At 43.2% G+C, this 26,577-nt stretch overlaps 1 protein-coding gene across 1 annotated transcript; it reads left to right on the plus strand.

Annotated features, from left to right (window-relative positions):
* On the plus strand, positions 1-26,274 carry HSDL2 (hydroxysteroid dehydrogenase like 2). Its single transcript, XM_081894487.1, has 11 exons — positions 1-204; positions 4,911-5,074; positions 5,421-5,519; positions 6,142-6,256; positions 12,874-12,977; positions 16,222-16,320; positions 19,325-19,519; positions 20,344-20,415; positions 22,213-22,434; positions 23,412-23,540; positions 25,050-26,274. Exons 1-11 carry the CDS (start codon positions 188-190, stop codon positions 25,160-25,162), a joined length of 1,329 nt encoding a protein of 442 aa, XP_081750613.1. The 5' UTR covers positions 1-187; the 3' UTR covers positions 25,163-26,274.
* Positions 26,275-26,577: the final 303 nt, after the last annotated feature.

A 26,577-nucleotide genomic window follows, 5' to 3' on the forward strand; every position in this document is an offset into this window, starting at 1 on the left:
GGGCGGAGTGAGCTGGCGCGATTGATTGTTGCGCCCTTTGCTCCGCCGCTGAGCGTTCCGAGCGAGGCGCTGCGCCCCCTGAGCGGCCGTGCGAGGCACCAAGGCGCCTTCCCGCCCGGGCCTGGGCTCTGCTACTTGCCACCTGCCCAGAGGACCCCCCCCCCTCGCTCCTCCTCCGGACCCGGCCATGCTGCCCAACACAGGGTAAGCTGCGAGGGGCTCCCGCTCTCCTCCCGCCACGCGCTGTCGCGAGTAGGTCGCCCCCAGTTAGGGTCGCCCCCCCCCAGCCTGTCCTGTATAATGCAGGATTTGCCCCGTATTTCAATGCAAAATGCTGCGTCCTGTATTGGTAGCATCTTTGTCCTGTATTGCAGGTCTTTTTTTCTCTCTTTCTCTCTCTCTTTGCGAAGTTAGGGATCTTCTCCAAATGCATGTGTGTGAAAGGTCATGCATTGAACAGGTGCGCAAATTCATGTATGTGTGCGACAAATTCTCGAGCTGGCCATCCTGTTAGGCTGCAATTGATTGTCATGACTCATAGAACTGTTTGGAAAGGGAGCACAAGGGTCATTTAGCAATGCAGGAATCCGTTGCCCAATGTGGAGCTCAAACCCATAACCCTGAGATTAAGAGTCTAGTGCTGTACCGACTGAGCTTTCCCAGAAATGGGAATAATAATAATAATACCGTCCACCAACTTGCCCTGCCCTGCCCAGTATTTTGCCAGATCAAAGGTGGCAACCCCAAATTGGCATTTTTACAGCTGGGCTGGTCAGGTGGGGCAAAACAGATGGTCCTGGACCTGCAGGTCAAGCCGTTGTTGAAAGTCATGGGGGGGGGGGCGCAGAGGCTCAAAACTTGACAACTGCTAAACCAGCGGCAGCTTACCCTGGCTCCTCTTGGGGAGGAAAGAGAGAGAGAGGACGCAGAGCCATGTAGGTGGCCTCTGTCTGTAACGTGTGCCTGACCTTGTGTGCCTAACCTTCGTCAGCAGCATGCCATCCTCCTTCCTTCCATACTGCAAACAGCAATGCAAACCTTTCATAGTTGCGCAGGTAGCCAAATGTTAGTAAGATGACATACAGTAGTACTATTCGCAGTGGTGGATTTTCCAGAAGTGTGGAGAGGTTTGCAGTGGTTTCTCCAAACTGGATATGAGGTTCAGTAAAATCTAAAGGAGTGCATGGGGCAATAAATAAACAAATCACTTGTTCACATATATACTGATGCAGTCAGAACCTGAATTGGAAAAGAGATTTTGAGGTTTTTGGTGGGCATCATAACCAAACAGTCGACACCACTGGTGGAAAGGTGTGTTCTTGTACTAGGGGTGATTAAGAAAGAGGCTATTGCTAAAACAGCAAGTGTTGTCATGCATTTATATAAATCTACGGTATAATTGTATTTAGAACATTGTGCATAGTTTGTGTTGCACCATCTCATTTAAGTAACATGCCACATGCAACAATGTAAAGTATCACTAGGTGTATTGTTGCAAAAAAAAAAAATGTCCCAAGCAGTTTTTATGAGAAACTACAATCATACCTCGTGTTACATTTACTTCATGTTGCGGCTTTTCAGGTTACAAATGTGGTGAACGTGTTTACTTCCGGGTTCACCACACGCGCAGAAGCGATTGCGCTTTGCACATGCGCAGAAGCGCTCTATCGCGCTTTTCGCACATGCAGTAGTGGCACTCTACTTACAGACTTTTCAGGGTGCGAACAGCACCCCAAAACGGATCACGTTTGTAAGTAGAGGTACCACGTTACTTTATTTCCCCTTCTTGAAGTGTTTGTTTGAAATTATTGAGAACCATGCACCACCACTTCTTCTTCTTCTTCTTCTTCTTCTTCTTCTTCTTCTTCTTCTTTTTCTTCTTTGATTAAGGAATTGATTTTTCTCTTATCTATGTGAGCTTCCTTATGAAGTATAACAAGTCCACTGTAGCTCTCATTTTACTTAAGAGCTCTAAGCACATGACACATAGCTATTTCAGATCTCACAGTAGTTATCCTACAGATGTGTTATGTGGTACATAAGAAAAAGATTTGCAGAATTTAATCTTTGCAGCCTGTTTGCCTACTGCTGTGTGTAAATGTGTGTGGTACAAGTGAAAAATTCAACAATGCAGCGGTAGCATTCCCCATTCTGGTCTGTCCCCCTCAATTATGATGGGCTTCAAAGTCCATCTGCTCTGCTCAGCATGGCCCAATGGCCAGTCATGATGAGTGTTATAGTCCAACAATATCTGGAGGGCACCATCTTGGCTATCCCTGCCATAAGGAGTCTTCCCCTCACTTGGACTATAAAAATTCCAGCTTGCAAAAAGTGTGAGAAGATGGAGCAGTTGGGAAGTATGTGGCCTTATTGACTGAAAGAGCTCACTGCGTAGGAATTATTTTTCAAAGAAGAGCGGCAGTTATCAGTTCAAGTGAACTGCATTCATAAAGATTACGAGTTAATTTTGTGCGGAACACAGGTTGAATCCTGCTGTGGCTTGCTTTGTCCACGTTGCAAATTGTTACAAGTAGCCCTACTGTTGCAGTCATCTGTATGGTTGCAGAATCCAGACTGAGCTGCCAGTAGAATTTCAACAGGCAAATTAAATCTTTTAATTGCCTGCTCCCATTGCTGGGCTTCTGGATTGCTACATACCAATAACAGAGGGGAAAAAAATTACTTCAGTTTCGAGACATGCAGTAAGGATGAGACTAATTTTCTCAGACCATTTGCCAATTTTTAAAAATGGAAGTGTGGTTCTGCTCTGTCAAGTGAATACGTAAGAACTAAAATTACTTACTTGGAAGGCCAATTGCCTCCCTCTGTCATGTTGTGTTACATTTATTCTCCCGTAATAAAAGGGTGGGATGTCCTGTGGTGTTTTAACTTCCCACCCCATATTTGTGTGTGTGTGTGTGTGTTAATGGGAGGGTTTCACTGAAAGGGCACTGGAATCAATTAGACCCCAGTTCAGACAAATGAGGAAATGAATTGCTGTTCATCCAAGGTAATGGAAATTAAATAACTCCAACATGGTAATTGAATTGAATAACCCCATTGCCTCTATATATTGGCAAAGCTGCTGCTCTAAAGAGGTGTTAAGCAGTTTGTATTGTGTCTGGGAAGCATTGGATAGAATGAACAAATGCCGTCACACTACGAGTCAAAGTGGAGGCACCAGAAAAAAATACTGAGATTGCACAGAAGGGACAAAATACACTTTTGCTGTTGAGCTTTGCCACACGTTAGATTTCTGAGACAGCGGTAATGTTTCATGTTAATGCTCTCATCCCAAGTATATGTTCTCTGAAATAAATCCAGCTGATTTTGATGGAGTTCACTTTCAAGTGATCATGCTTAGGGTTGCAGCTTTCTTTTCATCTTTCATTCATGATTCGGTTGTTATTTCCAGGAGCTGAAAGAGTATGTGTTTTCTGATTTGTGAATAATAATAATAATAGAAAGCTTGCTTCATTTCACATGTGGGTCAGGCAACCATAGACAATCTACTTGTCTGAAGGCGACAATGCTGCGTAGCTAGCTGCTCGGGTGCCTGGTGTGGGGGTGTGTCCTGCAGCCGGGGGGTGGGCGATCCACTCCCATGGGGGCGGGGCAATATGTCGATGGGGGTGGGGCAAGCCTCTGCGACGCTTGGAGCCTCTCCAATGCCTCCCACTCAGCTGTAGAGCTGCTGAGAGAGAGGCAGCAGGCAGACGCAAGTCCCACACTGCTGTTTCAGGTAGCATGGAACCTGCAGGCTTAAACTACCACATCACTCCTAAAAAGTTCTGTGAGCCCATTTAAAAAAACCCTCATTTTGTCACCCCCCGCAGTGATGACACCTGGGACGGATCACACCCCCGTACCCCCCTTCCTCCGCCACTGGGTAGAGCTCATGTTTTGCATGCAGAAGATCCTAGTTTCAGTCCCTGGCATCTTCAGGAAGGGGCATGACTGACCTTGATGGGCCAGTGGCCTAACTTGCTTTAAGGCCAAGATGCCTTAAATGCCACAGTTGCCTTAGAGCCTTAGATGCCACAGATGCCTCAGAGCCTTAGATGCCACAGTTGGGATGAAGTTCAGTTGCCAGAAGAGGAGGTACTTGGTGGCATTCCTGCACTTAGTGGCATTGAGAAAAGTGCAGAGTAGGGGCAAGATCAGAATAGTATTGGGAATTGGAAGTGACTTGTGGGCTACAGTGTCATCATTTTCTTACCATGCAGCAGTTAAAACAAATTGTATAAACTCAGTTATGCAAGTTGAGTCAATGTATGCAAAATAGAATGTACTGGGGACTCAGCTACACTAGTCGATTTATAACGTTATAACAATGTGTCACCAGATGGCTCTGTAGAGCTGAAATCCAAAGTCAGTGATAATTTTCATTGTGAGCTTTTAGAATGTCCCCCCCCCCACCCCGGTAGCATTTTTTAATAGCTGTGTAGATCCAGCCTGGGATGCGGGTGGCGCTGTGGGCTAAACCCCAGAGTTCGAAAGCACGTCAGAGTGCAAGTAGATAAATAGGTACCGCTCCAGCAGGAAGGTAAACGGCGTTTCCGTGCGCTGCTCTGGTTCGCCAGAAGCGGCTTAGTCATGCTGGCCACATGACCCGGAAGCTGTACACCGGCTCCCTCGGCCAGTAAAGCGAGATGAGCGCCGCAACCCCAGAGTCGTCCACGACTGGACCTAACGGTCCGGGGTCCCTTTACCTTTACCTTTAGATGCAGCCTTGGTAAATTATAAAGCTATAGTCATGTTATTTGTGGTTTCTAGTTAATAGAATTTAAGAGCATGTTTTCCACTGAATTTCAGGCCTTTGCCAATTTCAGGTGATTCTAATCCTGCATTTTCTTCTATTTATCCTCAGTAGTTAAAAGATAACTGTTTGTCTTATCACTTATTTTTAGGAGGTTGGCAGGATGCACTCTCTTTATCACGGGTGCAAGCCGTGGGATTGGAAAAGCGATAGCCTTGAAGGCAGCCAAGGATGGGGCAAATATTGTGATAGCTGCCAAGACTGGAGTGCCGCATCGCACACTTCCAGGAACTATCTACACTGCTGCAGAAGAAAGTAAGCTTGAAAGAGAGAGGTGCATAGATTATGATCTGAGTGCCACCATCTGCTGCAACCTTTGAGAGCTGCATCCAGTAACTAGCCTTGCCATGGATATTTCTGGTGCCAGTTCCCACCCATGGCCCTGTTCACTTGCAGAGAGTGGTGATATTATTAATAATAGTAAAAATAACAACAACAACAGCAGCAATAACAATAACAATTTATTATTTATACCCCGCCCATCTGGCTGGGTTTCCCCGGCCACCCTGGACTGCTTTCAGCAAAATATTAAAAAAGAGGTATTCTTGTATTTAGTTTGTGTATGCTATTCTTTGACTTAAGTGATGCCCTTCTTTTGCAGTTGAAGCAGCTGGAGGAAAGGCTTTAGCATGCATTGTCAATGTCAGAGAAGAAGAGCAAATTGTCGATGCAGTGGATCAGGCTGTCCAGAAATTTGGAGGTAAATTAAATTCTGCAGCTTATAGTTGAGTGTAAAGGTAAAGATACCCCTGGCCGTTAGGTCCAGTCGGGAACGACTTTGGGGTTGCAATGCTTATCACGCGCTATAGGCCGAGGGAGCTGGCGTTTGTCCGCACACAGCTCCCGGGTCATGTGGCCAGCATGACTAAGCTGCTTCTGGTGAACCAGAGCAGCGCACAGAAATGCCGTTTACCTTCCCACCAGAGCGGTACCTATTTATCTACTTGCACTTTGACGTGCTTTCGAACTGCTAGGTGGGCAGGAGCTGGGACCGAACAGCGGGGGCTCACCCTGTCGCGGGGATTCGAACCGCCGACCTTCAGATCGTCAAACCCTAGGCTCTGTGGTTTAGACCACAGTGCCACCCGCGTCCCATGTTGAGTGTAGTAATCACTAATTATACAGTTTAAAAGTCTTTTTTTTAATCCAATAACAAAACAATTGTGTTAAATAATTACTTATTTTGTAAAAGTTTATATACCTGCTTGAATATTTTTTTAAAGCCCCAACCTTCTAAGTGGCTAATCCTTGTGTAATAATTAGCATGTTGTTTTAAATGGTTGACTTTTATGATGCGTAAATGTCTTATTTTTAACAATCAGGGATAGATGTTCTTGTGAACAATGCAAGTGCTATCTCTTTAACTGGCACACTGGATACGCCTACAAAAAAAGTGGACCTAATGATGAGTGCCAACACAAGAGGAACCTACCTCACGTAAGTGTTTGTGGATAACGAATCTTTAAAAATAGCTCTGTATACTCAGTAATTCTTCGTTCACTGGATCAAATTGGAGACATTATGGGCAAAATACAATCCTGGATGCTAGAGTCTGTTGACCTTTTAGAGAGAAAGATTCTGAATTTGATAATCGTTATAAGAAAAAACGCTCCTTTTCTCTTATGAAGTATCCAAGAGCCCATGTAGAGTCTTTATGTAGGTTTCCTATCGGTAGGAGAAAATAACAGAGGCCAACCAGAGAATATTGAGAAGCAAAGCAGCTAGTAAGCCTGATCTTTACTACCATAGCTGTTGCAACAGGGTGCTCACAACCAGGAGGGAGGAGGGACGCAGAACATTGGTGTGCAAGCTCCTATATAGACTTTTGAAATTGCCCACCCTGTAGCCTAAGACCACCTCCCTGAAGCATACATCACAGAAGGAGGCGGTCTATAGCAGATTCCTGTTTGCCAGGGTATCTTATAATGGTCACTGATTGCTTTTACCTGGGCAGTCTAGCTACTCTTTTGTGATGGTAAATACTCAGTTCCTGAATCCAGGTCACAGGTTTACTCTATTCATACACAGTTACGCCCTTAAGACAGGATTTGTGAGCAAAGAGACAATGGGGAGTTTTTCCCATTTCGAAACATTTGAAGTCAATTTGGGAGAATCAAAATGGTTTCAGGACTGATATCCTGAACTGTTTTCAGACATGTGGTTTATATACTTATATATATGTTTGCCTAGTACATTTAAGACCATTTATTTTACATATTTGAGACCTTAAATTCTTATAACGAATCCAGCTAAATTCTGCATGGGTAATTAGAAGTCAGAATGTGGCGACTAGGAACAACAGTACAGTGCTACCTCGGAAGTCAAACGGAATCCGAACCAGAAGTCCGTTCAACTTCCAAAACATTCAGAAACCAAAGCGCGGCTTCCGATTGGCTGCAGGAAGATCCTGCAGCCAATCAGAAGACCTGACAGACATTCGGGTTCCAAAGAATGTTCGCAAACCAGAACACTCACTTCCAGGTTTGTGACTTCTGGGAACCAAAATGTTTGCCTGGCAAGGCGTTCGACTTCCAAGGTATGGCTTGTACCTGGTGGTCTTGGAGGCATTAGGAGTAAAAAGCCTTACCTATACAAATTTGTCTAGGTTTTTTTTTTTTTTGCCATTTGCTGAAACTCCTCTCATTTCTCTTCCGTACCCACCATGAAGTGTAGAAATTTGCTTGATTTTTTAAAAATAAAATAAATAAAATGTGATTACTTTCAAAGATATACAGTGGTACCTCGGGTTAAGTACTTAATTCGATCCGGAGGTCCGTTCTTAACCTGAAACTGTTCTTAACCTGAAGCACCACTTTAGCTAATGGGGCCTCCTGCTACCGCTGCGCTGCTGGAGCACGATTTCTGTTCTCATCCTGAAGCAAAGTTCTTAACCTGAGGTACTATTTCTGGGTTAGCGGAGTCTGTAACCTGAAGCGTATGTAACCCGAGGTACCACTGTACTGTGGAAATTATCAGTTTCTAGTACAGAGGTCATGCTCCATGATTGGGTAATCGCAGCCCTAGAGAGTCTTAAATCCTTTGCTTTAAGAACTTAACTTGTAGCAAGGATATTTTTCTTATCTTCTTTGTCTTGCCTCATTTGTTGATCTTCCTTCTGCCTTGCTCTTTTCCTTGGGCTTGTGCAGAAAACGCATTTCCAGGCCTGCTGCTGTTCCCTTGGCTCAGTGGGAGCAGCACAGAGGCTAGTGCAGTAGGAGGGGACCTTGCGCAAGTCGAGCCTTTCAGCAGCCCCACCCGATTTCTTTTGATAACTGCCGTAATATCCAGTAACACAGGCCTTTCTTAGGCAATGCTCAGCTGACAGACACAATTTGGCACCGTAAAATGGTCCTCTTTTTCTTTCGCTTTGCCGAGCTCAGAATGTTTTCGCGTTAGCAGGTAGGAGGAAAAGGATATTCAAAGAGTGCTACCATAGTGGATATGAGAGCAGTTAGCGTCTTTGTCCCACCCCTTTAATTTAAATGCTCTTTCATATGCAAGTTCTTTTTTTTTAAAAAAAAATATTTTTATTGGTTTTTAACATACAAAATTATAAAACATACCACACAATTTATCACAAACACATTCTTATTGGACTTCCATCAGCACCTCTGATAATCCTCCGTCTTAATCACTTCTTACGCGTTTCCTAACTTAATATTGCCTTTACATCTCTTAACGTATCATGTCTCCTTCTCCATTTTTGCAATATTTCTAATATTATTCCTCACAGAACTTCTTGCAAACCTACAAACATTGTCTGGTCGTCACAAATACTTTTCAAATAATCCGTAAATTTACTCCAGTCCTTGGTAAACTTCTGGTCCCGCCGGTTTCGGATCCTTCCCGTTAGTTTATCACGTTCCGCATAGTCCATTAATTTCATCCTCCATTCTTCCATCGTTGGTAATTCTTGCTTCCATTTTTGGGCCAATAGTATTCTTGCTGCTGTTACTGCATATAGAAAAAGCTTACATTCCTTTTTATTTATATCGTTTCCAACAATACCCAAGAGAAATGCTTCTGGTTTCTTTATAAATGAATATTTCAACATTTTTTTCAACTCATTATATATCATCTCCCAGAAGCATTTCACCTTTTTACATTCCCATCATATGCAAGTTCTCAACAATCTTGTCACACTCCACAGTGGCCAAGAAGCAGAACCCTGGTGGCACCTGTGCAGATAGGATCAGACTGGCTTCTCAATAGCTGGGGTCGCCAGGGCCAATGACTACTAGTCACTACCACACAGTGTCCCCAAGTACCCCCTTGTATTCATGTCTTGCATTTTAAAAAAACCATGGATGGTTACTTTTCTTCCCTGGGAGAAATGACAAAGTGCTCAGTTGGAGACATAACTGCAGTGAGCAGAGCCCTGCACAATGAGAAGGCCCTAACAGAGGGGAACAGTGTGTCCATTTGCGCACTATTATTATTAATAATAATTTCGCACCATTGCAAGACCTTCCTCCACAGACACCCATCTGTCCCTATATCAGATACCTCTTAGCTGACAAAGAGCCCGAAATCAACTGGCCTGTGGCAAAGTACTGTTACATTGCAACAAGAATAAGACGAGCAATGATGTCAACAACGGAGTTCAAATTGTAAACATCGAAGGAACGATAATAAACAGTAGTGACACCTGAATTGAATTCTTAAAACCTTAAAAGTCGAAACCTGGTCATAAATATAAGCACCAATTCAGTGAAATGGCCATATTTCCACTGTTATTTGTAGCACAATACTACTTATAATGTCATATTTTTTATGGATTGCTTTCTGGTCATTGACCGTATTAAAGATATTTGATTTGATTTGACACCCATCTGTCACGATGATGACGGTTTTGCTAGTTGTATAATTAGCATCTTCTTCAGATCCAACTAGATATTTAATGCTGTTCTTGTGGGCCCCACCTTACACTTATTTACCCTCCCAGTGTCCTTGCTGCTCTTGAGTCTCTCTCTGTGTCTCCTTTGCTCCTGATCGTAGTTGTGTTTGTTGGGATGCTTCCAAGGCAACGGGGACAATTTGCAAACCCCCAGCTGGCTCCAGCCCACCAGCCGGTAGCCTAGCGATCTCCTGTCCTTGGCTCAGCATGAAACAGCAACCTGCAGCTTCAGAAGCTGGAGCACACTCTAATCAGCAGAGTAAATAACACTGCGCAGACAGAAGTGGCAAGAGACGACCATGAGAGCATATTTACAGGCAGTTTATTCAGCATGTATCAGGACAATGGAAAAACATGTCTTCTCCCTTTCATGTCCAAGAGCAAGCAGCAAACGCAATAGCTATGCACACAAACGGAAGTTCCCAGCAAGCTGTGCTGGAGTGTAAACAGACATGTGACATGCAACAATCCACACATCTGTTTTTAAGGTGGAACGGAACATCAGTATCCTAAGAGTCTTATCACTGTGACCAAGTCCAACTGAACTGGGGGAAGCTTGCTGCTTGCACAAGCACTGGGATGCTGCTACTGAAAAAGGTGCTCCTTTCTGGAGCATCAGGTCGGGCTACCAGTTTTGTTATTGCAGAAGAGGAAAGGCACAGGTAGCCAACGTATTGCACTCCAGGTGCTGTACTCTAATACAAATCCCATCAGCCGCAGCCTGCATGGCGCATGGTTGGGGATGATGGGAGTTTTAGTCCAGAACGTCTGGAGGCTGCCACATTGACTGTCCCTGGGTAAAGGGGTTAGGAAGCTGTGTCTCTATTCCTTTTAGCCCTTGGATGTTAATGGAGATTATACTGCTACTCCCTGGCATTATTGACAGTGAGAGGGAACAACGAGTAAACTCTCATACCAGGACTTCTAAACATTTTAGAGGGAACAGCCTTCTTGTCCCAAGGCCTCTGTTGTGGTGCTTGGTCTGCTTCCAAGTTATGCTTTCGGAACCAGGGATAGAGAACCCCTTTTGGCTTCCTAGGCTAGATCCTTATCAGGATTGACGTTGCAAGCCCAGTTTGGCAGGTGGGGGGGGGACCCACTTGGCAGTCACACAACACAATTATGGTGTCACCTGATTGAAAGATGGGTGTGGCCACCCACCTGTCTGAATCCCTTGTGCAGAGAAGCTAAGCGCGCAACAGCTATATTGTTCAGTCGAATGTTCAGTGCCTCCTGTTCATTTCTGATCTCTGACATTTTTAATACTGTTTTATGTTCTTAATTCTATATCGGTTTCTAAATACATTTCATCATTATCACTGCATTGTAAACTGCTTCTGCAGTGTGCTGCTGGCTCAACAGCATTTATGAACTTGAAAATACTTGCCTAAGGGTTGTCTGTAAAGGCATTCCTGTAGCTCCTATAGAACTACTTTTGTTTGTTCTGCCATCTGCAGAGATAAAAAGCATTTCCACCCTAATGAAATTGAAATTACTGAGAAGTAGGTAGCTGGTTGTGGGGAAATGTAGCCATGTAGACACTGTTTGTTTCATGAGGCTGTATCTGGCAGTTTTAACTGGCATCCAAAACTGACATGCTAAATGGAGAACTTGATCCATGGATTTCAGTATTCCTTTTGTGAGAGTTTGCTCAGAAAACAGAGCCTTCTCACTCTTGAAACATTCCATTGAAGCAGTCCTCAGCAAACTCTTGTGTCTTATTACTCTTGCCCTAGAGCTGTGCCTTGACACCTTTAATTATTAAGATCACTCATGGCTTAAATTCATTGGTTGACTAGAAAGCCTAGAAGCTCAGGGCATATCTTTTACTAACCCTGCTCCGCTTTTTAATTACGTTTCATTAAAATGTGCCTTTATAGCTGTAAACATGTATTTCTTTAAAAGAGAACTTCATGCAAAATTCTCCAGTAAAGCAAATTCCTTTGACAGTATAACATGTAGAGGAATGTTTTGATGATATGTTTCAGATGTATTGGGTCCACTGGTTTCTTGGTGGAAGAGACATTTTCCTCCATATATTATTTGCTTAGTAGCATTATCTCTGACCAGTATATGCAGGCAGTTTAGATAGTTCCAATTCTCGTTTATGGGGAACATCTTGGGGTTTTTTTGCTCTTAATTCTGCAATACGTTAAATGAGGAAAATAGCTATTTGAGTTATTGAGAGAAGTGCCTTTCCAAAGAGAGCAATTTGATACTGTTTTGATTGTGGCTGCATTTTCACATAACAATAAGCCAGGACTTCAAGCTTTTTGTGGTTTCTCTGGAAAGAGCAACATGCTCTGATGCTCGCTGCCTGGCCACTTCTGCTTTGCAGCTCTCCAGGTGTAAGTGAAGTAAACAAAGCAAGAAACTGTGGCTTTGCATAAAGTCTGAACCAGAGATTGTGGCTGGTTGCTCTCTAAGAAGTCACAATCAGCAAACCGATGGCAAACCATGGCTTCAAGTTGGGTAGTGATCACGTTTGCATTGTTGGGGCACAATAAACCACAATCGCTGGTTTGGATGTAGCATGAGGCTGAGGCTTCCTGGTTTGTTGATCTTGTTCTCACCAAGCGAAAAGTGAAGCTGGAGCAATCAGACAGCATGACACTCATATACAGTCGTACCTCAGAAGTCGAACAGAATTCAGCCATTAACTGGGTTGCAGCCAGATACTTTATCTCGGTACATGGCTCAGAAATGTGTATGACGCTTCCACACCCCCGCTTTTTACATTACTTTTTTTTTAAAAAAAACATTTCTAAAGAGAATTATTGAGCCCAAAGTTATGCCCTTTTGAAATCCCATTGGGTTTAATAGCAGAGAGTTTAAACACACCCACCTCTCTTACTAATAACCTTCATAGTGATTGACTTCTGGGTGTTTTATTTATTTATTATTTTGTTATTTAATTTAATTCATAAGTGGGATGGAAACGTAATAAAAAATTATGCCTTCTGTAAGTCCCAGACTGTATATGAAAGGGCCAGTGTGTGTGTGTGTGTGTGTGTGTGAGAGAGAGAGAGAGAGAGAGAGAGAGAGAGAGTGAGTGTGAGTGAGTGAAACACACATGAAAACCAAAATCTGACCAGAGCTCATGATAGAAGTACAAGCAAATCTGACTCTCTTCCCTTGTGTTTATTTGCTTCTCCAGATCTAAAATATGCCTCCCTTATTTGAAAAAGAGTAAGATTGGCCATATCCTCAATATTAGCCCACCGATTAACCTAAACCCTATCTGGTTCAAAAATCACTGTGGTAAGTATAGTTTTAAATGCTCATTTATATTGAAATTCTTCCAAACTCAAGGAAGTGTAAAGGCTGTCTCTCTTCTACCCCTTCTTTTCGTCTACAATGGTACCTTGGTTCTCAAACTTAATCCATTCCAGAAGTCCATTCCAAAACCAAAACATTCCAAAATTAAGATGCGCTTTCCCATTGAAAGTAATGCAAAACGGATTAATCCGTTCCAGACTTTTAAAAACAACCCCTAAAACAGCAATTTAACATGAATTTTACTATCCAACGAGACCATTGATTCATGAAATGAAAGCAATAAACAATGTACTGCAGTCACACAATCAATCAATCAGTAGTGGAACTGGGTTCCACACAGCCACAAAAACAAAACAAGAAAGACGCAGAAACGCAAAATAAATAGCAAAAACAGACAGACCTCAGTGTAACACTCAAAAACGGAAGTGTGGCACTCAAAACAGAGCATGTTCAGCTTCCGAAAAAGGTTTGCAAACCAGAACGCTTACTTCCGGATTTGCAGTGTTTGGGTTCCAAGGTGTTTTGAGTGCCAAGGCGTTTGAGAACCAAGGTAACACTGTACTTGCATCCTGAAAGTTTGTGGGGAAATAATCTTTAAATTGTTGCACCTTGTGTTCACATCAGCAGCTTCTCTACTTAATCCCCAAATAGTCCTTAAAAAGGTAAAGGGACCCCGACCATTAGGTCCAGTTGTGGCTGACTCTGGGGTTGAGGCGCTCATCTCGCTTTATTGGTTGAAAGAGCCGGCGTACAGCTTCCGGATCATGTGGCCAGCATGACTAAGTCGCTTCTGGCGAACCTTTGACGTGCTTTCAAACTGCTAGGTTGGCAGGAGCAGGGACTGAGCAACGGGAGCTCACCCCGTCGCGGGGATTCGAACCGCCGACCTTCTGATCGGCAAGTCCTAGGCTCTGTGGTTTAACCCACAGCGCCACCCGCGTCCAGTTCTAATATAGTGACACCTTGCATTCCTTTTTTGGACTGAGCTGGAGAAACATGTCCCCCCCAGCCTAACAGGGGGAAACACGAGGCATGCAGTGCCACAGAAGGTGCGTCCCATTAACTGCATGCCGTTCTGCAGAAACAATTCCTAGGTCATGGCTGGATGTCAAGGGCAAGCTTTATTTCTCAATCAGGTGCTCGGGTGCAACAGGAATGGCCAACGGGTGGCCCTTGGCACTCAAGTGGTTCCTGTATTTATTTTTAAATTTTAATCTGATTTAAGCCACTTCAGAAAGCAGTTTCTCAGCTCCTTCACTATAGAAGGGCTGTTGCTATCAATACATGAAAAGAGGCAGAAATGTGAGATAAGGGATGGGGGGAGGAGGAGAGATCATGCATTAGATACAAAGGTAGGAAAGAGATTCCCAGTGGGGTGAGGGAGATGAAGGAAGCTATCTGACCTATTTGTCTATTTCACTTAGTAATGTCAGATCTAACTGGCAGCAGCTTCCCTAGGTCTTGGGCAGATAATCTTTCCCTTCTACCATTTTAAGAAAAAAAACTGCTCCCTTTCCCTTATGGGGTATTCCAAAGCCCATATAGAGTCCTTAAATGGGTTCCCTATCGGTAGAAGAAAACAGAGGCCAACCACAGTATATTGAGAAGCAAAGCGGCTTGGCTAGTATGCCTGATCTTTAGTAAAGGAAATTAACTGTTGCAACAGGGTCCCATTAACCACACACAGAAGGGAGGAGAACTCTGAACAATGGTGTGCAAGCCCTTATATAGTCTTTTGAAATTACCCACCCTGTAGCCCAAGACCACCCTCCTAAAACATCATACATACATCACAGAAGGAGGTGGTCTACAGCAGAGGAGGCGGCCTACAGCAGAAATCCTGTCTTCTAGGATAATAGTCACTGATTGCATTACCTGGGCAGTCTGGCCATTCTTTTGTGATTGTTAATACTTTAGTTCCTGAATCCAGGTCACAGGCTCACCCTATTCATACACAGAAATGCCCTGAAGACAGGATTTGCAAGCAAAAGGACAATGGGGAGGCTTTCCCCATTTGCCTCCCTTACTGCAGAGGAATATTTGAGGTCATCGGGAAGAGTCAGAATGGCTTCAGGATTGCTCCCTGATACCATTTCAGACACATGGTTCTATATTGGACAAACAGGCCAGACCTTACGCCAAAGAATAAACGGACATAAATCGGACATCAGGAATCACAAGACAGAGAAACCAGTAGGAGAACACTTCAATCTCCCAGGACATTCTATACAAGATCTCAAAGTAGCTGTTTTACTACAAAGGAATTTCAGAAATAGACTGGAAAGAGAAGCTGCTGAATTGCAACTTATTACCAAACTTAAAACCATGGAGAGACCTGGTCTGAACAAAGACCTTGGATTCTTATCTCATTATACATGACAAAGCCATTTTTCACCTTCTCACCCCTTGCTTTTTCCTGTAAGACCTATTGCAGTTGTTAAGAGTCGTCAACAGGCTCATCACAGCTATCTGCCAATCACCCATTCCCACCACCCTTCTGAGTAATACCCCTCCCCACCTTCTCACTATATAGAAGGGTCTGGAAACTTCTGTTTCAGTGTATCTGAAGAAGTGTGCATGCACACGAAAGCTCATACCAAGAACTAACTTAGTTGGTCTTTATGGTGCTACTGGAAGGAATTTTTTTGTTTTGACTATGGCAGACCAACACGGCTACCTATCTGTAAATGGTTCATATATTTAGATATGTGTGCATTTATGAATATTTATTCTGTATTTGAGACCTTAAAATTCTTATAACAACCTGCTGCCTGATCCTTTTAAATAAGAGCCTTCTGCATGCAAAAAATGCACTATTCCGCTAAGCTACAGCCCCTTCTCTCTCGTTGTACATCAAGCCCAGATATTAGCGACAATCTTCTAACACCACTTACAAAACCAGGGTTTCCGTGATGTTCTTTGACGCAAGGTGTCCCATTGTCCTTGTCACACAATGCATTATTGGACTATGAGATAATTGATCTGTTTACAACATTCAGATTGTGAAACTGTTTGGAAAAAACAACCATAATTTAGATAAGAACATAATGGAAACCTTGCTCTACATCAGCAAGCTGTTTCCCCTAATAACCAACCAAATGCCTGTCTCTTTCTTGGCAGTCCTCTATCCAGCTACAAGAGATTTCCTCTGAAATATGAACAATTCATACTGCATATAGGAGGAAACATTTTTTATGTCTAAATCTAGTTTTCCATCTTATTCTAGCTTATACAATTTCTAAATATGGAATGTCCATGTGCGTGCTGGGAATGGCAGAAGAATTTAGAGGAGAAGTTGCAGTCAATGCATTATGGCCTCAAACAGGTTTATATATCTTTTAAAAATATATAATGTTTTTGATGGGTTGACTGAGCTTAGTTCTTGTTTCAGTGAGTTCAGAGAATATGATGTCTTGCATTTGCTTCAAGTGTATACACAGTATCCCTTCAATATTCAAGACTTCTGAAGCATATGTATTATTATTGTTGTTGTTGTTGTTATCATTTACATTGTTTTTGACAGTGTTTCTCAAACAGTGAGTTTGCCCCTGCACCGCCATTTTGTGACAGGTGGGACTTAGCAATTTTCAACCCTCCCAGCTGGGTTCTGGGGTTAGAAAGTTTGAGAACCTCTGCTCTGGCTTGATCTTCTCCCATCTGACACTGGAAAGCAGACGCACTGAAATTAACCTTTTTCAAAATAGTTATTTATTTTAGATGCAACCCAATTCTATGCATGTTTACTTGGGAACATATTCCATCGACTCCAGTGGAACCTACTTCTGAGCATTAAATGCCCAATTGCAGATAGTAAACTCGGTCCTTTACAGCAGAATGCATCCAATCAACTGTGGTTGGAATAGTAACATCAAAGGTTTTATTTATAAAGCAAATAACAAAACAACAAGACGACTCTCACATCCATCTTCTTCAGCAGAGGAGCAGAGAGAGAGCAGAGAGAGGGAGGAGACTTTAAAATAGTTCCCATACTCATACATCAACTAAGTAATTAAAGGCAACCCACAACATTATGCAATGTGAGAACGAGACATTACAATACTAACACTACTCTCAACTAAGTGCATATAGGACCAAAGCCTTAGGTTAACAGTATATGCACAGTAAAAGGTAAAAAGGTAAATGACCTCTGGATGGTTAAGTCCAGTCAAAGGCAACTATGGGGTTGCGGCGCTCATCTCGCTTCAGGCCGAGGGAGCCAGCGTTTGTCCACAGACAGCTTTCCAGGTCATGTGGCCGGCACAGCTAAACTGATTCTGGCGCAGCGGAACACCGTGATGGAAACCAGAGTGCACAGAAATGCCGTTTACCTTCCCGCCAGAGCGGTACCTGTTTATCTACTTGCACTGGTGTGCTTTTGAACTGCTAGGTTGGCAGGAGCTGGGACAGAGCAACGGGAGCTCAGCCTGTTGTGGGGATTCAAACTGCCAACGTTCTGATTGGCAAGCCCAAGAGGCTCAGTGGTGTACACCACAGCGCCATCTGCATCCCCTATATATACAGTATACCCATTTGGTAAGGAGTTCATCTTTTTTGCTTAGCAGATGTACTTTACCACTGCATCATATCTGAATCTAATTTTGTTAACTATATTGTGATAAACCTAAGTTGTATTATTACAGAACGAGAAGAGCAGATCTGAGTTTGTGTTACTACTCTTAACTAGCCCATTATTTTAACACTTAACTGGGGAAATTTACACATCTGCCATCAGGATGAGGTGGAGAGGGACCAAAGCAGTCACAGGAAGATTACCTTTCCTTATAATTTCCCTGGGGTGACATTTTTGTGTGAATATAATGTCCCTATGTTCAGCAAAGAACGCTTTCATAATTCTTATGTAAATTCAGACAGAAGTCTGCTATGGATGGTGTGGGGATAATTTTTATGCTTGGTATTATCAGAAATTCATATTTTGCTTCATAGTTTCAGTTTGCTCATACCACAAAAACCTAATCTGCAGCCCAGTTAATACATATGTAAAGAGAACGGTGTGTGTGGTGTGTGTTCTGGTTCACGCCTAATGCTAAGCCAAACTATGGCTTAGTGAAAACAAGTACTGTAAGCTTTTGAGTAAAAAGTTAAAGGTAAAGGGACCCCTGACGATTAGGTCCAGTCCTGGACGACTCTGGGGTTGCAGCGCTCATCTCGCTTTATTGGCCGAGAGAGCCGGCGTAAAAGCTTCTGCGTCATGTGGCCAGCATGACTAAGCTGCTTCTGGTGAACCAGAGCAGCACATGGAAACGCCGTTTACCTTCCCTTCCCTTACCTATTTATCTACTTGCACTTTGATGTGCTTTCAAACTGCTAGGTTGGCAGAAAACTGCTAGGTTGGCAGGAGCTGGGACCGAGCAATGGGAGCTCACCCCGTCGCCGGGATTCGAACTGCCGAGCTTCTGATCGGCAAGCCCTAGGCTCTGTGGTTTAACCCACAGCGCCACCTGCGTCCCAAGCTTTTGAGTGAAAATAGTGCCTGCCATGTGTCTGCATTTGCACATGGCTTGGCTCCAGGTAGTTCCACTAGCAGCTGTATCAGAGGAGGAGTGAAACAACCACAATATTGGCTCTCTGTAGCTGAACACTTGCTGGTTCTTGTTAAGTAGTTGTTTGGCTTAGCATTATGTGTGAACAAGGTCAGAGAGAGAGAATGTGATGGTTCCATGGAATATTAAACATTTCTGGCCCATTATCTGCAATGGCTAGACTTCAAGATTTTATAAACTTTAAATCTTTACCGATCCTTCCACCACCTCAGATATCTAAAGCATGGGTAGGCAAACTAAGGCCCGGAGGCCAGATCTGGCCCAATAGCCTTCTGAATCCGGCCCACGGACAGTCTGGGAATCAGCATGTTTTTACATGAGTAGAATGTGTCCTTTTATTTAAAATGCATCTCTGGGTTATTTGTGGGGCCTGCCTGGTGTTTTTACATGAGTAGAATGTGTGCTTTTATTTAAAAAGCATCTCTGGGTTATTTGTGGGGCAAAGGAATTCGTTCATATTTTTTTCTTCAAAATATAGTCCGGCCCCCCACAAGGTCTGAGGGACAGTGGACCAGCCCCCTGCTGAAAAAGTTTGCTGACCCCTGATCTAAAGGCTATAGATCAGCGGGTGGCTCAGTTTGGGGGTGGCTTGTGGGCCGGTTAAACGGCCTCCATGGGCCGCTTCTGGCCCATGGGCCTTAGGTTGCCAACCCCTGGTCTAGAACCATACACTTGGAAGGGTCCGTATAGGCCATCTAGTTCACCCCTTGCATGATGCAGTAAAATAATTGCTAACTTATCCCTTCTCTCCTTTGTGTGTGTCTTTAGCTATATATACCTCTGCAATGGATATGCTGGGAGGAGCTGGTGTAGAGAAACAGTGCAGGAAAACAGATATACTTGCAGATGCCGCATACTGCATTTTAACAAAGCCCAAAACTTTCACCGGAAACTTCGTCATTGATGAAACTTTATTGAGAGAAGAAGGAATTCAGAATTTTGATGTATATGCGGTTGCCCCAGGTAATCTAGATTTATTTTCTTGCCTATTGCATTCGTATTTGCCGGTCCACAAATATATAGCCGTAAACCATGTATTTTGTGCTTGCAATACCATGAGTGTATTAAGTCTTCCCAGATGTCCCATTTATGACACAATAAGTGTACTCTGGTATCTTACGTATAATGTAAAGTCCTAAGTCTGTCTTCATGTTTGTGCTTCAGTTGTGCTAGGAAACACCAACAGCTAAGGTGTGGAGATGTCCTCAGCCTTTCATTCGCATTTATTTACCGTATTTTTTGCCCTATAGGACGCACCGGCCCATAGGACGCACCTAGATTTTTTTGGGGGGGGGAATAAAGGGGAAAAAATATTCCCCCCCCCAGGCGCTCTGGGAGCTTGCGGGGCTGGAGGAGGGGGAATCCCTCCGCCAGCCTTCTAAGCAAGTTGGAGGACAGCGGGAAAGGCGCACTGTACCTCTCCCGCTGTCCCCCGAGTTTGCGGGGCTGGCGACGGGGAGGAGCAGGCTTCTCCCCCCCCCCCGCCAGCCTTCTAACCAAGTCGGGGGACAGCGGGAAAGGCGTGCTGCGCCTCCCGCTGTCCCCCGAGTTTGTGGGGCTGGCGGTGGGGCTCTCCTGAAGCCTGGAGAGCGAGAGGGGTCTGGCGGTGGGGCTCTCCAGGCTTCAGCGAAAGCCTGCATTCGCCCCATAGGACGCACACACATTTCCCCTTCATTTTTGGAGGGGAATAAGTGCGTCCTATAGGGCGAAAAATACGGTAACTGCATAGCGTTATGCTGCTATACAAAATACAGACTTTTTCATTTATTGTTTCACTCTGTTTTCAGGTCATCCTTTGCTACCAGACTTCTTTTTAGATGTGGATCCCGAAACACTCGCAATGAAAATGGAAGCACAAGGTAAGCACATAATTGCCTCCACCCCACCCAGATGTTGTTGGGCCTAAAATCGGAGGTCAGAACGAAGCCTCTGACACTCCACCTGAACAATTTTCCTGGCTGCAGACCTTCCCATGCCAAGTAAATAGAACAGAAGTACCCATTGTTAATTGACAGGGCTTCATGAATCACAAATGCTGTATATTTCACTCCTATTGTGTAACGAAAATTGTAGCAACAGCTCTACATAAAAAATACAGATGCCAGTTTTTAAAAATCCATACTCTTATAACAATTTTCTTTCATTTCAAGTTTGCATATGTTCCCCTTCCCCAGTAGACTTTTCTGTTTGTTTGTTTTAATTCCAAGGCACATGACAAAGAGGCTGGGAGGTCATATTTAACTAGACAATTATTTCCAGACTTACTTATCTAACATTCTCTGTGATTATGGAAATATAATAATAATAAATAATAAAATTTTATTTATATCCCACCCTCCCCAGCCGAAGCTGGGCTCAGAGCGGCTAACAACAGTAAAAATAACACAGTTTACATAAAATCATAATCATTTAATTGAAATACATTCTAAAATCAATTCATTCTAAAATCAATTCAGAGTCACATTAATGGCAACCATTGGGCAAGAGTTCTATGAGGATTACAAAAGGAGGAGGTCAGACTGTGCCTCAGCCAAAGGCCTGGTGGAACAGCTCTGTCTTGCAGGCCCTGTGGAAAGATGTCAAGTCCCACAGGGCCCTAGTCTCCACCAGATCGGGGCCACGACCGAAAAAGCCCTGGCTCTGGTTGAGGCCAGCCTAACTCCCTGTGGCCTGGGATGTCCAAGATGTTTTTATTTGAAGACTGTAAGGTCCTCCGTGGGATATACCAGGAGAGGCGGTTCCGTAGGTACGAGGGTCCTAGGCTATATAGGGCTTTAAAGGTTAAAACCAGCACCTTGAACCTGATCCTGTACTCCACTGGGAGCCAGTGAAGCTGGTATAGCACCTGGTGAATGTTAAATGTCTCTTCTCTTGAATTCCATCACATTCAAACATAATAATAATAATAATAATAATAATAATAATAATAATAAATAATAATAATAATAATAATTTATTATTTATACCCCCGGCCATCTGGCTGGGCTTTCCCAGCCACTCTGGGCGGCTTCCAAAAAATATTAAAATACTGCAATACATCAAACACTAAACGCTTCCCTAAACAGGGCTGCCTTCAGATGTCTTCTAAAAGTCTGGTAGCTGTTGTTCTCTTTGACATCTGGTGGGAGGGCGTTCCACAGGGAGGGCGCTACTACCAAGAAGGCCCTCTGCCTGGTTCCCTGTAACTTGACTTCTCTCAGTGAGGGAACCACCAGAAGGCCCTCGGCCCTGGACCTCAGTGTCTGGGTAGAACAATGGGGGTGGAGACGCTCCTTCAGATATACTGGACTAAGGCCGTTTAGGGCTTTAAAGGTCAGCACCAACACTTGTGAATTGTGCTTGGAAACGTACTGGGAGCCAATGTAGATCTTTCAAGACTGGTGTTATATGGTCTCGGCGGCCGCTCCCAGTCACCAGTCTGGCTCACTGGGAAAGGCTCCAAGGGAAAGGCTCACTGACTGGTCATTTTTGCTGTGGATTGAACGTGAGAACTGCATAAAAAACATGTCCCCTACCCCCAAGCTATGACTCCTTGCTCCAGTATTTTCCCTGTTTTTGTGCTCAGGACCGCCAACCTTTTTCTCCTTGTTTGATATGAGTTCCTGAGTGCACACTATTGTAACTGTTGACTCTATTGCTCAATGTTGGTCCTACAGGAGCTACTCCAACCTTCAGAGAAGGGAAAAAACAAGACCTTCCCAAGCATGAAGGTCCTGACAAAACTAAATCTGAAGGTCCCGACAGAGGAAAGCTTCACGTGCATTTTGCTGCCGAGAAATCAGGGGGGCCTGTAGCAGAAACTTTTAAAATTATAAAAGGTGCGATCAGTGACGAAGTTGTAAAGTCAACCCAAGGAATTTATCGGTTTGAATTATCTGGTAAGAATCTTTACACCTGTTTAAGAGTTACTGAAATTACATTGGGCGGGCCTGGGATCACTGCTAAGAAAGAGGCCTGCATTCAATAGTACCAGCACATGTACTTTGCAGAAAAGATGCCGAAACACCTTTATAGCGGTGGCAGTTTTCAAACAGTTCACACTCGGTGCTGTCTGAAATATTTTGAAAAGACAAATATGGCAATCTACTTAACACACACACACGGGTATGTTTTATTTGTGAATGTTCACATGGACACAAATTGAAGAGGTTGGGCATCTACATAAAAAACAGGGATGTGGTTGTTACAACAAAATAGCAATTACACCAAAATTGAGCAAAAGTCATTTGTGATGAATGGGACAAAAGTTTTGTTTACTACCAGGTGTGCTACTGTTCTTGAAGGTGGAAGTCAGTCTCTTTCTCTAGTGGTTAGAATAAGCTGGGTTGGCAGTGGAAGTTATAGGCGAGCATAGTGCCTATATTAAGGGAAAGAAATGTCACTACAGTGGAACCTCGGGTTACGTACCGTCCTCCTTACGAACGCTTCGGGTAACGAGCTCCGTTAACCCGGAAATAGATGCTCCTGGTAGCGAACTTTGCCCTGGGATGCAAGTGGAAGTCGTGCGCTGGTGGCGCAGCGGCAACGGAAGGCCCCATTAGTGAAAGTGCGCCTCAGGTTAAGAATGGTTTTGGCTTAAGTACGGACCTCTGGAATGAATTAAGTTCGTAACCGGAGATACCACTGTAAAAGATTATAATGAAACTGATTTTAAACTTCAAAGGGTGGTATCCAACATTAGTCATACTCTGGGAAGACCCACTGAAATCACTGGACTTCCAGTTATTCATTTCAGTGGATCATTAACTCTTGGAAAGACTTAATTGGCTTTTGCTCCTTATCTGACATTTGTTCACCTTAGAAATGAATGTGTCTAATTTTACGTGGCATAATTTTGGCATTACTCTTGTGTTAGGTGAAGGAGGAGGAACATGGTATATTGATCTTAAGAACAAAGGTGGCAGTGTAGGAAGTGGAGAACCACCAGGAAAAGTTGATGTGGTTATGAGCATGTCCAGCACTGACTTTGTAAAAATGTTTTCAGGTAGGTATTGGGAAAACTCTCCTTTCATTTAGCCAAATGTATTCGTGTTCAGCTATTCCATTGGACTTTTGCTAATCTTAAATGTATCCGCTCATAGAGCTGCTTGCATTTGATAAATTTTCAGGAGTGCGTAGAATTAGGTATTTCATTCCAGTTTCTTTATTCTACCCTTTGAGAAGAAACTGCTAGCAAAGTCTCCTATATGTCCAGGACCTTCTTTTCTGCTTGTCGATAGGATGCCATTTACAGGAAGCGTTAGAAGTGAGCTAGCAGAGAAGAGTGTTGGTGGAATTATTCCACATTTGGGATGCCAACAAGTTCTTCACCATTTCACCACCACCATTTTACAACAAACCTGCTACCCCCTCCCCCTGTGTAAAGTTAGCAAGTGGTAGGATGATGCAGATCATCAGGGCCAGTGCAATTTCATCAAATGTATGTTTACGTAGTTTCACTGAGCTCACAGGAGCTTCCTCACATGTACACAAGAAGCCATGAGGTGTGGGGAGGTCTATGCGGCACAGAAAGCGGCAAGACTGCGATCTACTCGCAGAGTTAAAAACTGGCAGTGGGGGGTTCAGGTCAAAGCAGGAAAGCCCCGATTTTTGCGGGGTGCATAGCCTTTTTTGGGGGGGGGGAGGCCTGTTGGACAATGTGTGGCATGATCTTGCTTCCTCACCACGCATGTGACCCTATATTTACTCACCTGGAATGAGAATACAGGCAACTTCCCGTTTGCACGGGGGTTGCGTTCCGGGTCATTGTGCCCTTGCGTGAAATCGGAAACCCATTGAAAAAGCTCTGTTCCACCCCGCCCCCATTCCGTCCTTTTACTGACATTTCAGTGACGTCTTTCTTAAAAAATAATTATTTTTATTAATTTTTCTGCTGTTTAACATATATAATAATTCTCTCTCTGTTTCTCTCTCTCTCTCTCTCTCTCTCTCTCTCTCTCTGTCTGTTTTACTCCCCACCACATTTTCCATGGTGGTTTTTTCCCTCTCCTGCCTCACCCTACCTTCTATCACTTATACCATAACAACAATACTATAGTCTCTCATTTCTTCTGTTGTTCATAATTCAAATCCTGCTTGTGAGTTCTTCGTACAGTACCATTTCCTTAAGTAGTCCAAAAAGGGCTTCCATTCCTCCACAAACAGTCATCATTAGGTTCTCTTGTTTCAGCTGTTAACTTTGCCATTTCAACATAGTCCTTTTTTAAAAACAAAACTTTATTAAAATGTTTCAGTGATGTCGTTATGACGTTTCTGGGTCACTTCTGGGTTCATCGATATGCGCAATTGCAAACATATCGTTCAGGCCTTAAACAAGTTACCTGTAATGCTGTACTTTTTTATGAAAACAGGAAGTGGCAACATCACATTTAAAGCTATCCATGTCATTGTTGGTCTTAAGAGTAGAGAGGTTGCTTAACTGAAAAACATGGCAGAAGCACTGCAATTTGCAACTCTTTTGTGGTTCTTTAAACCATTTTTTTTCTCTTTTCAGGCAAACTGAAGCCAACCCTGGCTTTCATGTCTGGAAAGCTGGCAATCAAGGGTGATATGGCCTTAGCAATCAAGTTGGAAAGACTGATGGGTCAGTTTAATGCCAAACTGTGACGGTTTATGGTGTCACATTGAACTTTCAATAAATACTCAGTTACCTTGCTGTTTCAAGATAACTAATCCTTGCTCTTGTTTAAAATACTCTTAATCTATAGCTTCCTGAATATATGACGTTTTGTAGGAATAACTGCACCAATTTTTAACTTTGTTTACTTGGAATGAAAATCCTAGTGATTAAAGTGAGATGTATTTCATAAGAAGTGCATCTAGATTAGCGTGGAACACATCTTTTTTCAAAAAATCAATTCACCATAAATTTGCAGAAGGACATTTACTCCTTTTGGTGGCACTGTGAACCCCCATATTGGCTTAGATCATGTTGGCATTTTCCTTTTCTGAGGTATCCATGTTCCAAACTTTCCAAGGGCTGGGTTCCCTTAAAACCCATGCACCAGTGAAAAGAACAAGTAAATTGCACTGATTTGGGGTGGCTATGAGTTAGGCCTTCATTCCCCAAAAGGAAAACTTGATCCTACATCCTGTTACTTTTCGAAACCCAAAGAATACCCCATAGAATCATTTGGTATGAAAGCTCATTGATTTCAGCAGAGGACACCAAGCTAGAATTGCCCATTAAATTACCATATTTTTCCGTCTATAAGATGCTCCCATGTATAAGAGGCTCCCTATTTTGGGGGACTCAGATTTAAGAAAATGGGGGGGAAATGGCCCCATGTATAAGACTCCGCCTAATTTTTGACATTATTTTTTAGGGGGGAAACCTAGTCTTATAAACGGAAAAGTACGGTACTTCAAATACATGTTTGTTTTTTTCTTTGTCAGTACTGACATTTTGATTTATATGGTTTATTTTTAATGTTATTTTTTTAAAAAAAATTGTGTTTCAGTTACGTAATTACTTTTTCCTTAGAATTTTTAGACCGAGATCAGTGATCAAAGATTTTTATTTTTTAAAAGGGGGCAGATATATGTGCCTTTCAACAGAATCCTAACTATGTCTACTCAGAAGTGCCTATAATATTACCTCAGAGAGTAGTATTTTGGAATGAAATATTTTTTAATACATTTGCTCCTGTGAAAAACTGATCCTGCCAAACTGTATTTAGAGAGAGAATTGAAATAAAATGTATCTTTTTGTGTGACAAGTCTGTTTTGCTTACAAGTTCTCATACTATGTATAGTGCAAAAACAAAACAAAAATGTTTCCTGACACTTGGAGCTTCAGCAATGGGTGGGGGGTGGGGCGTTTGTGTGGAAAAGTACCTTGGTTCTCAAACTTAATCCATTCTGGAAGTCCATTCCAAAACCAAAGCGTTCTAAAACCAAGGCACGCTTTCCCATAGAAAGTAATGTGAAATAGATTAATCCATTCCAGACTTTTAAAAACAACCCCTAAAACAGCAATTTAACATGAGTTTTACTATCTAACAAGACCACTGATCCATAAA

This window comes from Podarcis melisellensis (genome assembly GCF_964234715.1).
Source record: "Podarcis melisellensis genome assembly, chromosome: 17".
NCBI lineage: Eukaryota > Metazoa > Chordata > Lepidosauria > Squamata > Lacertidae > Podarcis > Podarcis melisellensis.